The sequence below is a fragment of the Falco naumanni genome, chromosome 3 (genome assembly GCF_017639655.2).
Source record: "Falco naumanni isolate bFalNau1 chromosome 3, bFalNau1.pat, whole genome shotgun sequence".
Lineage (NCBI taxonomy): Eukaryota > Metazoa > Chordata > Aves > Falconiformes > Falconidae > Falco > Falco naumanni.
In genome coordinates, this window is record NC_054056.1 from 110,211,948 (window position 1) to 110,224,691 (window position 12,744).

General features: G+C 41.1%; 1 protein-coding gene across 1 annotated transcript in view; it reads right to left on the reverse strand.

The window, feature by feature from the left end:
- Nucleotides 1-5,284: 5,284 nt before the first annotated feature.
- The window catches only part of ANKH (ANKH inorganic pyrophosphate transport regulator), a 105,563-nt gene continuing 98,103 nt past the window's right edge, over nucleotides 5,285-12,744 (reverse strand). The window contains exons 9-12 of the mRNA XM_040586223.1: nucleotides 10,064-10,193; nucleotides 8,918-9,041; nucleotides 8,236-8,335; nucleotides 5,285-5,962 (exon numbers count right to left, since the gene is read on the reverse strand). Coding sequence (XP_040442157.1) covers nucleotides 5,846-5,962; nucleotides 8,236-8,335; nucleotides 8,918-9,041; nucleotides 10,064-10,193 — 471 coding nt within the window. The 3' untranslated portion in view covers nucleotides 5,285-5,845. The remainder of the gene's footprint in view (nucleotides 5,963-8,235; nucleotides 8,336-8,917; nucleotides 9,042-10,063; nucleotides 10,194-12,744) is intronic.

The following is a 12,744-nucleotide window of genomic DNA, read 5'->3' on the forward strand; positions in this document are numbered from 1 at the left end:
AGCAAATGAAAAGTAAAAAGCAGTCTGTCAAAGAAGAGTTTTGTTGCAACTGACTTTTTAATCATGTCATTACTTGACATTCAGTCAGTGTGACTATTACATTTTCCTTCTCAAAATGCCAACAGACAAAATAAACCTAGCGGGAGCCTTCAGAAAAAAATAAGGAAAAGTCTGAAGAAATCGAACTAGGAATGACAGAAAATAATGACAAGGTAAAACTAATAAATTGATCTGAGCAGTCACAAGTCTTGTTAATACTAAGGAAAACTTTCCCCTCAGGGTTACAAAGACAAAAGAGCACCTAAAATTATATCACAATTCTTCTGTTTTACTGAGATAGAGTAGATATCGTGATCATGAAATGCTGAGACTGAAGTTCACTCTCTAACCGTACAATCAACTTGCAGAAGCTGCAGCCAAAATGCCCTTCTGTGCCAGTACGCGCTCCAAGCTGAGCTTAAAGCTCCATCTCTCTGCCCCCGTATTTTGTCTTTAGCCTTTTTGTTCAGAAGGTGCCAATTACTGAGAAGTCTGGCAGTGTTTTTGCTGAGGAGTGCATCTATGCACCGACAATTGAACTTGGCTCTCTAAAGCAAATCCATGCAAGCTGTCCAAAGCCGAGCGGAGAGCCAGGGCTGCCCCTGCACCCCACACCCTCCCGCTGCTCCTGCAGCACTGCTGCAGGCCAGCACCACACGTTGGACCGCTGGACCGAGTTTGCCGCTAAGCTAACAATTGTGTCTCGTTTCATGATGCTGTCAGCCTGCAATTGAATACAGCATGCTGCAGGGCACAGAATAAATTTGGAGCTACTCCTTCCACCAGGGCTCTGCCACGAGCCCCACAGCCTGCTCTGCACCGTACCCCCCTCGTCGGGAGCTTGCTCCCTTCAAAAGGTATGGTATTCTGCACTTGTATTCCAGTAAAAAAGCAAATATGAACAAGGGGAGGGAACCCTAACATTTCATGGTTAAGTTGGTAGCTCCTCCATTCAGAAACCAAAATACTTAGGAGTGGTGCCTTGCAGATGCACACTGCTCCTCACCCTTCAGTCCCTCTCCAAGGCAGCTGAAAAGGAAATGGCAGCAGCCAGAGCTCTGGTGTTTTCTGCCCTCTGATTCACTCATCTCCATGCCATGCTGTTGTCTTTAGGCTGGGTATACAATATCTATAAGCTTTTCAACATGTCCTCTTTCTTGCCCATTCCAGCTTACTGTTCCAAATCATGCTTTAGCTTACTGGTTTAAGGTCTGCTGAAAGGGCGTTCTGTTTACTCTTTTATGTAGGTTTCAATTGCAATTTCTTTTAAACATCTTAGTATTAGTCCCACATTAAGATCATGTTTAGACTTGAATCCTTGTTCCAATTAATTATATAAAGGCTGTAATAAAAATGCCTGTGCAACACTCTCATATGCACACCCATACACATGGTGTGGTTACACACACCCATACGCATGCATGGCTTTCCAATACAGTAATGGCTACAGCCACTATGCCCACTTAACACCCAGCTGCACTCAAATCCATGCTGATCATGCCACAACCACAAAACCTCAGTGAGAGTCAAGAGCCGACACCACTGTCTCGCCACCCACTGCACTGGGCAGAGCTGGAACGCTGGAGCTGCAGGATGCCCTGTTCCCATTGCCACCTTGCAGCCCAACGCACAACTATGCCTGGCGACTCTGGGCACCGGGGCCTGAAAGCATCCTTTCTCCCTTCTTTTTAAGCATGAGGCGCCATCCCACAAAAGAAGGCGCTCTCGCCTTCAAAAGGTTTCTGTTCATGTGTCGTGGCCTGCCTTGAAACGGCTGCATTCATCAGCTCACCCTCCGTCTCGGGCTGGTCCTTCTCTGGCTGCGGATTTGGCAAAACACTGAGCAAGAGCCAGATATAAATCTCTCCCTCTCAAAGGAAATATTTAGCAGCAAAATGAGTGGAAAACAAAAGACTTCTCTGTTACTCACCCAATCCTCTCACTCAGGGTGGGTCTATCTAACAAGCAGGCAACTGAGCACTCCTGCCTGGAACGGCTGTGCCAGGGTGATGGGGAGCGGGGCTGCCCCACGCCTGGGAACCCGCCGGTGTGCCCAAATGGCCTCAAGCACTGGCTGGGAAATGTAGAGCTTTTTCCATCAAGTTCACTGCTTGGTAAGTTGAAGAGGCCTGCTTAGGGCAGTGAGGGGGAAAATAACCCAATGTTTCCTGTTGATTCTGCAAAAGGAAAACTCAAGACAAGTGAACACAATTTTACACACATATTAAAAGCCAAGGAACATTCATCCACAGCCGATCAATGTTCTGCTCTTATTTTCTGCTGTGTGAGCTGTTCTGAAATCTAGGATGTAGAATGCAGATCATCTTTGTTCCTCTTTTTATTGTGACTTAATTGTGTAGTTCAGTAATTCTCAAGAAAGTCTAGAAAGGCCAGGTCTCCATGTGAATTCTCTGAGATGACTGCCCTCTGGCTCTCCAACACAGAAACTTAACAGGTTTCTACTGTAAAATATTTTTCACAGAGATAGATAGCCATGTCATCAGCAATAACACAAGAGGGACAGCTAAGCCATTTTACTGGAACTCAGGAGTCATTTGGGGAAGGAAGTGGTGCAGGAGAGGGTCTGCATCAGCATCTGCCTGACAGAGAAACTGGAACCATTAATGCTCTGGCTGGGGCTTCAGCAGAGGACAGCTGCCCATCCCCAGCATGTAACCCATCAGACTGGCTGCTTCACCAGCCCAGCTGAATTTGCCACTGGCTGGGAGTTGGAGCAGTGAGGTTTTCAGGTGGTTGCTGAAGCTTCTGACAACAGCACCCAGAAGCAGAAGCAGAGGCTGCAGGGGACAGGGCACTCCTTGGACAGATGCCTTCCCGCTGAGCACCCTGCCTGCCGCGCAGCCGGTACCCCAGCCAGCACGCGGGCTGCTTCGGACTTGCAGAACATCGCAGAAATGTCAGTGTGCCTTGTTAATCCGGCACAGCAAAGTAAAGAAACACACAACCTGCAGGAAGCAGAAAGAGATGCGATGCATGCATCCTCATGTCACCGCTTGAATTCTTGCCCAAATCCCACCACTCCTGTGCTCTTTTGGTATCTTGCAAATAAAGGACTATTATTACCCACACAACTGAAAATTTATCTTTTACAATACCGTGTGACCAATAATTCAGTTCTTTTCTGTTTGTTCATCTGCAAAAGCTTCAGTGTATAATTTAATTTGTTTTCAAATTCTTACTTTTTGATGGAATTATTACCTTGAAACCTACATCAGCAATGCTCAAAAGTCTTCAAAAATACTGCTGTTTGAATTTTAGTCATGTACCAAAAGAAATACTACACAAAAATATTTTCTTGCTTTGTCTCTTCAGCTCCTGAAAAACTGTGTCTTGTAGATTTGGATACAAACGTACTGAGAAACTAAAACTACATGAATAGAGATGACCTCAAATGGCCACTGTGACCTGTAACAGTCTATATACATGTTATATACATACGACTGTTTGAGAGCCCGTATTCATGAATCTGTACAGTCTACATCCTGCACAAAACTAATTTGTCTGAGGGTTTTTTTTTTAATTTTTTTTTTCAGCTACTGTTAAAACCAAAGAGAAAAAACTTGTGGTAGCAGAGAAGGTGTGTGGTTACTGGACTTAGCCTTACCCTCCTAGTGCCACTGCTCCTTAACCGTGAACTGATTTTGCAAATCTGTCAACACAATAATTTCTATGTTTTTTCTTATTGCATTTGTACATGTAACAGATTGGTAAATGTTTACAATAAAACGTAAAGTTCATTGATACAATGCCTTTCATGACGGCCATAACTAGTTACTAGCAACTCTCTAGTTTTTTAGAGACATTTTTAGCTGAACTTGGAAAAATAGGAAATGTATTGTAGCTTAAAATAAATTTACATAATATACAATATATGTATTTATACACACGTGTATGTCTACACACACATGTACTGATAAAACATTTAAAGTAATGTTTAGTTTTGATCAGTTCTCTGAGTGCTGGGAGTATCTGGCAAAAAAATCTAAAATGGGAATTTGTCCACAATTAAATAATCATTTCCACAACTTAGAAAAATATACTTTTACTAAATAAAGTTTAAATTAACTGATTTATGGATATAACATGAAGGATAACTGTTTCCAGACTCTGGCATGACTAAATTTGAAAGAACCCGAGCTACTACAAACTGGTAACGAACGCTGCCCTGCAGCCAAACACACAAGAGCACAGAAACAGAAGCTGCTGCTGCAGCCATCACCGGTGGCACCCAAACCCTCTCTGGTTCGGTCATCTCTTACACAGGTTTCCTTTCCACTGATACAAGTCACCCGCCTGACCTCACGCTCTGTTTTTTAAGGCCCACTGCAGCCACAACCACACAGCCAGCGCCTGCCACCTTCTCCAAGCACAGCACTTGCTGACTGATGTGAGCAGTTAGTTCCCCACTTCCACACAGCTCTTGCCTTGAGAGCTAACATATGATCAGGGTCCCTAATTAGCAACTTGGAGGACCATCAGTACTTGAGCTTCACCATACAGATTTTGATCTACTGCATAGGTAAATATATCATAGCAAAACATACATCTGTCTGTGTGTGTGTGTGCGTGTGTGTATAAGTATATATACATACACACATGTGTGTGTGAGTATATGTACCTCTTTATATAAAAATTTCATGGAACTATGTGTAGTAATATGATATACCATGGTATCCTGCATACGTTATTTGATTTTTTTTTTAAATATATAGGCACCAGAAATAAGTATATAGAGCAAATCAACCTTTAAAAATTAAAGTTAAATCAGTGGACAAGAACTTTGGTAAAGCTTGTCGATATTTATTTTTTTTAAAATTCAAATACAGTCAAAGTCTTATCAGTTGCCATCACCCTCTTCACAAGAGGAAAGTGCATGGATTTTTTTCTAAATAAAATTATATGTAAAGTGGTGCTTAATGATTCAAGAAAATTCTGAATTAAATGTTTACATTTTTCAAATGATTACTATCTTTCCAATGGAATGAAAGCTATATAGAGTTCTTGTCCCGTGTGTATTTTATTTATTGTATGCATATATATATATAAAAATATATATATATGTATGTCTCTGTTTATGTACCTGTGTGTGTATATACACATCCACACACTTTTAACATGAGAGAGGAACCTGTTTTTCTCCACTTTGCATACGGAGACTTACATGTTCCTCACTGTCTTGTACCCTGTGCAGTATAAGCTCTAGTGATGAGGCCAAACAAAAAGATATAGTTCACCATAGTATATTAGTTTATGTAGCAAAGTCATTTTCAAGCAAGTAAAATAAAGCTCTGTATTCCAAACTTCTTTTCCTTTACATTTCTCATAAAGAAAAGGAAGGAAAAGGAAAGAGGGGAGGGGGTAGGATTATGGCAGTAGCATTGAGCCAGTGGCACGTGTGCATGTGCGAGTGTGCAAGTGCATGCACGCAGACACACACACACATGCACAGAGAGCAGGGCTTTGGTTGACAAATGCAGATTGTCCAGAGAAGGTGGATGCATAAGTAAGGAAGACTCTACAGTGATGCAATTGTATCTTTTATGTTTGCATGGAGTGAGAAAACAAATTCAATTGGGGGGGACAAAAAAAAAAAAGCAAAGACCTCTTTTTAGGTCCCTCATCAATGAGAGCATACTCAGTATGCTAGAGAATTTATCTGAAACCTTTTAAATCAAGGCCTCTTTATTACAAAAATAAAAACGAACAAACAAAAAAGTATGAGAGACGACAAGATGCTGAAGTGTCACTCCAATCGTCCCTGCAGAGAACAATTGCATCCCATTTATTATTCATTCTCTTCTCTCATTTCTACGATGTCTGTCATTTCCTCTGTGTGAGGCATGTCGGTCATTGCGGAGTCTTCACCTTCTGTAGCTGTTTCATTCTCATTCCGCTTCTTTTTCTAGATTGAAACAAGCATTCAGAAACCTATCAGTAAGTTGTGCATGAACACAGTCTGACAAACTTTGGGCACTGGGAGAAGCGAGGTGGGAATAATGGTTTTTTTTTTAGAGTATATTATTAAAAGCTAGAATATTTGTGTCATATTTGTGGCTCGTCACTAATTACTTGGCTTAACTTAAAAGTTTCCATAATCCTTCTGGGGCTCAGCTTTCTCCTTTCTAACGTAAATGCAATAATAGAGGCATTTCTTATGCTAAGCAACATCCAAAACAGGCTGCAGCATGACCAGAGGGAAAAGAGCATCTGGAATCTTTTACCTCACAGACTTTTTATTTTTTTTTTAAAAAAAAAAAGAAAAAAAGAAATGCAAACAAAATATGAGAGAAGATAAGCTGCTCTAGAGGGGGGAGACAGAGGTGGCTACTTAACTTCTCAAATGTCAAACTTCAGGATTTTTACAAGATCGGAGCATTCTGGCTTTTCTTGGTATTGCTGATCCACAGTGATCCCACACCCCACCAAGGCCAAGTAATATTAAGAGTATTTTTGGCCAGCGGGAGCAGGAGGGCATTTAAGAGTCCTATGATTCATCCAGGATGTCCTGGATTAGTAAAGCTAAGAAGCATCCAGCCCCACTACAAAACAAGTTGAAGCATCTGTTCCTTATTATCTGTTTCTCAGCAGGCTGACTAGTTTTACAGAAAACACTTGTACAGCTGACAAAAAGTCCCCCACAGGTATTACTGATTCAGCTGAGTTGGGCATATCAGAGTTTCAAAATTTCAGAGGTGTCTACACAACACTTGATTTGGAGCTCTGAGATGCTACCCACTTATTATCACTGTAGGTGAAAACAAGTTGGTGTATACAGCTACTGGTTTGCTCTGCCACTTCATATTGGCTGTTGAGATGATGCTGTCAACTACATACTAATTCTGGTAAGGGAATAAATTAGGCTGGCACAATTATTATTACTACTACCCGCACTCATCACTGCAAAAAATTGAAGTGCCATGTCCCTGGCCAGAAACAGCCAACGAGCTACTACTGGAACAGACAAGCGATAAGGAGGTTAGTCCAGACAGTTACATGTTGTAAAACCACAGGCCAAGAACACCCATTTCAGTGTCTACAGGTTTTCCTCTTTGATTCTCAAGAAACACATGACAGACTAATCATGACAGGGATCAAGGTCTTCTATTTTCTTTGGTCTATTGCCATGGCCCGCACTAACGCGTATCAAAACTGCTTGGAGTTTGTTCCAACATAAGGCTCTTAGATATTCCATCTTCTGGGTTTCTTTTTTTTTGCTAAAAATAGAAGTGGTGGGCATCTTCACTTGATCCTTAGTAAGAAGTCTAATTTAAAAAAAAAAAAAAAAAAGTAAACACATAGACTATATTTTATGCTCCCATCCACAGAGTCCTTCTGCACTATGGAATGATGTACACACCATGCCATTTCTGCTTGGAGTCGGAGCTGGTGCCCTACACAGTGCCTTCAATATGTAACTGGAAGGACATATCATGTCAGTACTGCTATGTACCCAGTAACCCAGCCAGTATTTATCCTGTCTTTGACTCCATTTAATGGAATATTCTTTGAAATCCATGTATCACTACTACTCTGTACATGCAAGACTGTAGTGTGTGAAATATGTAAAAGTATGCCTACAAGAAATCCTCGCCTGTTTAAGTATATGTAAAGCTCTTATCCTCTACTGCTGCAGGAGCATATCTTGATTTAAGCAACTTCTGTAGATGGCAAAAAAAAAAAAGCAACTGTACTTTTTGTCCATTTTCAGCAGAGCTGGTTTTATAAAGAAATAAAAGTATACCTATATACACAGACACATATGCATATGCATATGCATATACATACACATATACATATAATAAGCCCGGATGAGTAGTTCCTATGTCTACATAAAGAAGCTCTGTCGTAGTGTAGAAGCAGATCTACAGTGCAAAATAGGTGCCAGTAAGGACATGATATCCATGAACATGTGTTTTGAGGAGTAAGAAGTTTACCTCAGACCAGCACGCCCCATGGCCTGAATGCCTTCTAGCAGTTGGAGGGCACCTTTTGGTTTTATTTCAAGCCAAAGCATTCCCAAGTTGCACACATTTGAGACCACATGGAGAAGCAAACCAGATTCAGTTAAGTGGGGACGCTGGAGAGTTACATTTCGAAAGTGTACTCTTAATCTGAACTAAAGTCCACTCCATTCGTCAGCAACTTTCATCAGATCCTGAAGAGACTAATTCTTACCTGTTTCCGGTAGACATAACAGGCCGCTATCGCAACCATGGTGGATTCACCTACAAAACCAGCTAGAAGGGATCCTACTCCAAGAGTGGCTCCATGAACTCTGTGGGTGGCATAAAAAGAAAGTAGTCATGGTTGTGTAAGAACGCATCATTTGTCATTATATTTTCACTGGCGTATAGAACCAATCTGTTAATAGAAATATTTCCTTCAGCGTATACTACACTGGCAAAAAGAACGATGCGTATTTCAAAGGACCCTTCTGTTTCTTAATGGCTTCACTGTTTAGTGAAAGAACAACGTTCTAGTCAAATTATGGACTAAGAATTTAAAGTCTTGTACAGAGTGCTGTAGAATAGATTATTTAACTTATAAACAAGATATTCTTTCATGAGCTCTCTTAACAGTGCATTTAATAACATGGAAATACATTCCCCTTAGGACACGATTTTGCCTCTGACGTGTGTTTTTTCAAAAGAGACATCGCTATTGTGCCTGCCTAGAACAGTCACACTTGTAAATTTGTAAATATTTCTTCTCCAGATATTGACACTATTTAGGCTTTATATTATGGTTAGTATTTGGGGAAAATGTTCTGAGCTATGCAAATTCAGCTACCAAGTGACAGGGAACAGGAATGAAGAGAAAAGCAAACCCATCAGCTCTATGGAGAATAAGGATTTACCCCAAGTAAGGCAGCACAATGAGACTAGTGATGAGGACGATAATCCGCAGCACTGAGCTGGGTGCCAACACAAATGTCTTCTTCAGAGTCATCAGCCAACCCGTCAAGTGCGCTCTGACAGTCACTGTTCATAAACAGGGGAAGGGGAGGTGATGGGAAGAAAGGGAGGCAAGAGTAGTAAAAAACAAAAGTCCACCATCTCACATGAAACTTTCTCATGTAGAGAGCACTGTTCAGAAATAACCATGGTAAAACTTGTTTCTAGTAACTTTGCACAGTGGGAAACCTTAATAGAAATGAAGTAGATCTTGTATCCAAATTGCTTTAATATACTGATATTAATTTTTTTTTGGTGGGGGCGGGGTGGGGAAAGCATGTTACGGGCAGCAAGCTTTCCTAAGACCAATTTATTAGATGGTCCATGCTGTTTTCTTCATTAAAAAATACTATCCCCTCCCCTAAAGATAAACAGTATCAAGGAAAGTTTTCCCTATAGCTCCTGTGTGGTACATGGTGTAACACCTAGGCACAAGAAAAGATATCAACATGTACCTATTCTTAGATTTTTAGTGTATTACAAAACTGTCTTGTCATATAAACAGAAAACACTACATGATGCAGCATTTAATTATGGAAGTGAGAATTTTTTAAGGGGAAACCTTTTGATTATCGCTGTCAAGCTTGTCTCTCTCTCGAATAAGGGCATTAACTTTTATTTTATATTGTTTATGCTCTGATATCTGGAAGAGCCACCGAGTCTGGCAGTAGAAGGGGAGGCTAATGGAGGTGATGTTACTGTGGAGGTGGTCCTAGCTGCTATTCCAAATAGTTAATTTCAGTCTTGGCCCACATGTATTGCTACTGCCATTCATGTGTGTGTTCTTGGTCAACTAAAATAGACAGAATCTGGGCTTTACTTTTGACAGTCAGAAATCTGTGTAATGACAAACTGCTCTTACTGCAACATTTGTATCTTGACTACCATTGTAAATAGTTCTGGTTTACACCAGCTTCAATAAAAAGTGTTACTTCTGCTAGGCATGCATTTAGCCACTCTTGTACGTACAGCCATGCCAGACTCTATGACCACACCTCACAGCTGGCTTGGTTTTGAGATTACAGATTTTTTATCTTCTTTTTTCTTACCTGGAACTGGGAAGAAGGAGAAGATGCGCAAAGGAACAACACACAGCTCTGCAAAAGCAAAGTCTACTCCAATTATGTCAACTAAAATCTTCTCTGACACGTTTGGTGTCCAAAACATCACAAAACAGAGCTAGAAAGAACAAAATGAAGAAATGTTTGTATTTCATAAAGGAAGCACAACAAAAGATGGTCCCTCCTGGTCTAAAGAATGCATTTGGTCCACTGATGGGTAGATTACTGGCAATAAATACACATATGGTATGTTTATACTTCGCTTGCATTCAAATACACAAAGTACACACACGTACATAAGAGAGGCATGTTAACTTCAGAAGCAATTCCTACTCTTCATGTTCCTCACATACCAGGATCGACACATATAGAAAGAATTTTTATGGTGCCTGCAAATAAGCGTTACCAAAACAGTACAAAACTTTATTATTACAGCACTTGCTCTGGTTAAGACACCCATATTCCTAAACAGTTTATCAAACATTTTACTAACTAAAGATTTCAAGTACTCCAAGGCCTAGAGATCTGACTTAAATCTAAGACTAGGGGTTTAAATGTACTGCTGATACTAGTCCTGTTGGTATGTAATACGCCTGATAGCAAGGCAAAGGTGTTCAGCATAGCCCTACAGACAGAGCGCCCTCGGGCCACAAATCCCCTAAGTCTTGTTATTTTTATTACAGTGTGCTGTTTAGTCCATACATGAAAGGAAAACTTCCATAAAAAGCCTGCAATACATGGTACAGCATTCGTACATGTTGTTTAATTTTTTGGTCAATACTGAGGCAGGGCTTCAGTCCAAGCTGAGGGGGCTGCTGGCAGCTGGCAGGTCCAGCTTCGCTTCAAGACACTCACTCAAGAATACAGCTGACAGCCCTTCCAGGACTTTTCCTGTAAGAAGGGGTACATGACATCCTTTCAGGTATAACTACTTTGCTATTTAACCTGGTTTTGTGATTAAAAAAGTTATTTCTTCCTGTTATTCTTGGATTAAAGCAGATGTTAAGGAAGCAAGGTGACTGAACAGGGCAAAACTTGGGACCTTAAATGCTCTGGCATTTCTCTCGTCAGGTTACAAACCAGTGTACCAGGTAAACGATGCGCACTGGCTGTACCGTCTGATGGCTCTGTAAGACTCTGTAACCACTCTGATAATTTAGCCTACAAGCTAGTATCATAGTATCTAGCTCTTCTCCTTTTTATCCAGTTGTCACATCTCTACATGTTCAGATGGCTTTTAAAGCCAGTCTTTGAAGTCCCACTCCCTCTAAGACTGCTGGGATTTCACTCTCATTCGCTGGTTGTGTGCCAGAGATTGTCCTTTCTGTTTAGCCTACAAGTACCCATACTGCAGAAGTTTCCCCGGGCCTGTGACCGAGTGGCCTGTGAGAGGTCTCACGTTCTGACTGCCTGCGCAGCAAACAAAACATTTCACCTTCCTGCACAAAGTCTCATCTACAGTTTTCTTTTCCACTTCTTAGGTTAGGAACCATTACTTATTTTTCACAATTGGATGTTTTACTTGACTAATTTGATGTTGTCTTGCAGTATATCTCTTATCACCTACACAGAGAACAGTAAGTAGAGGAAGGTATGAGCAGAAAACAAATGAACTGAGCACGGATTTTTTTCTGAGTTCGCCAGCACTTCTCTCTCCCTGCCAAACTACTTGTACAGGGTACAGCTGAAGCAGAGGGGAAAATCGAGCAGGGAAGGTGGTGTGGTTGAGAATCCAGTTATTAAAAAGTAACTGTAGAGTGACGGAGCAAATTGTTTCATTGTCACAGACACCATTAGGCAGACTGCAGCAATTTGTACTCCCACTGCAAATGACCTGTAAATCAACCCTACCAGGTGGATTTTGTCAAATCTTTCTTCGAAGTCCAATAAACAAAGTAAGATGCAAAGATGCCCACTCTTCAGCTATAATTTGCTGGTTTCATTAAAGCAAAGACCTTTACATTGCTTGTACTGCACAATGCCATTAGCATCCAATGAGCAGTTCAGTTACTGCTGCTGCAAGATTCCATACGTTTATGCTAACAGCAGAGTCTGTTCACTGCTAGCACAAGGCAAATACAGCAGTCATTCCTTCTTCAACTGCCTTTTGAAAGAGTACTCCAACACGGTTAGACAGGCAAGGAAGTAAGTGACCAAAAGCATTGTTCTCAATCCTGTTCTCTTTGAAGTTAAAGTTTGTTTCTGGCCTTAATAAGAACAGACTCAATCTTCATCCAGTTTCTACAGGAGGAAAGTCAGTTTGCAAATCAGGGGTAATGACTTATGCCCATGTGGCATTCCTTCCCAGCTGTTGCAAACTGCAATCTGCCCCACTCCCTGCCCTGCTGATCAGCAGAGTCAGTGCGGATAAATGGCTTCCAAGAGCACGTCTTATACAGCAGCTGGTTGGTAAAGACAACAGTGACTGCTAAGCTCAAGAATAAGCAGTATGAGGAGGTGAGCCATGGCAACAGAAGGACCTTCTATTTCTGTCTCAGCACGCTTCCATCTTCTTGGTTGCAATATTGATAGCTAGTTTCATTTTGCTAAGAGACTCCTCTTTGTCATCTTATGAGCAGATAATAGTCTCATTGCCCACAGGGAACAAAGCTTCAGGAAAAGAAATTAATCCTTCGCATCATGCAAGCCCTCTGCAATTTAATTTCTAG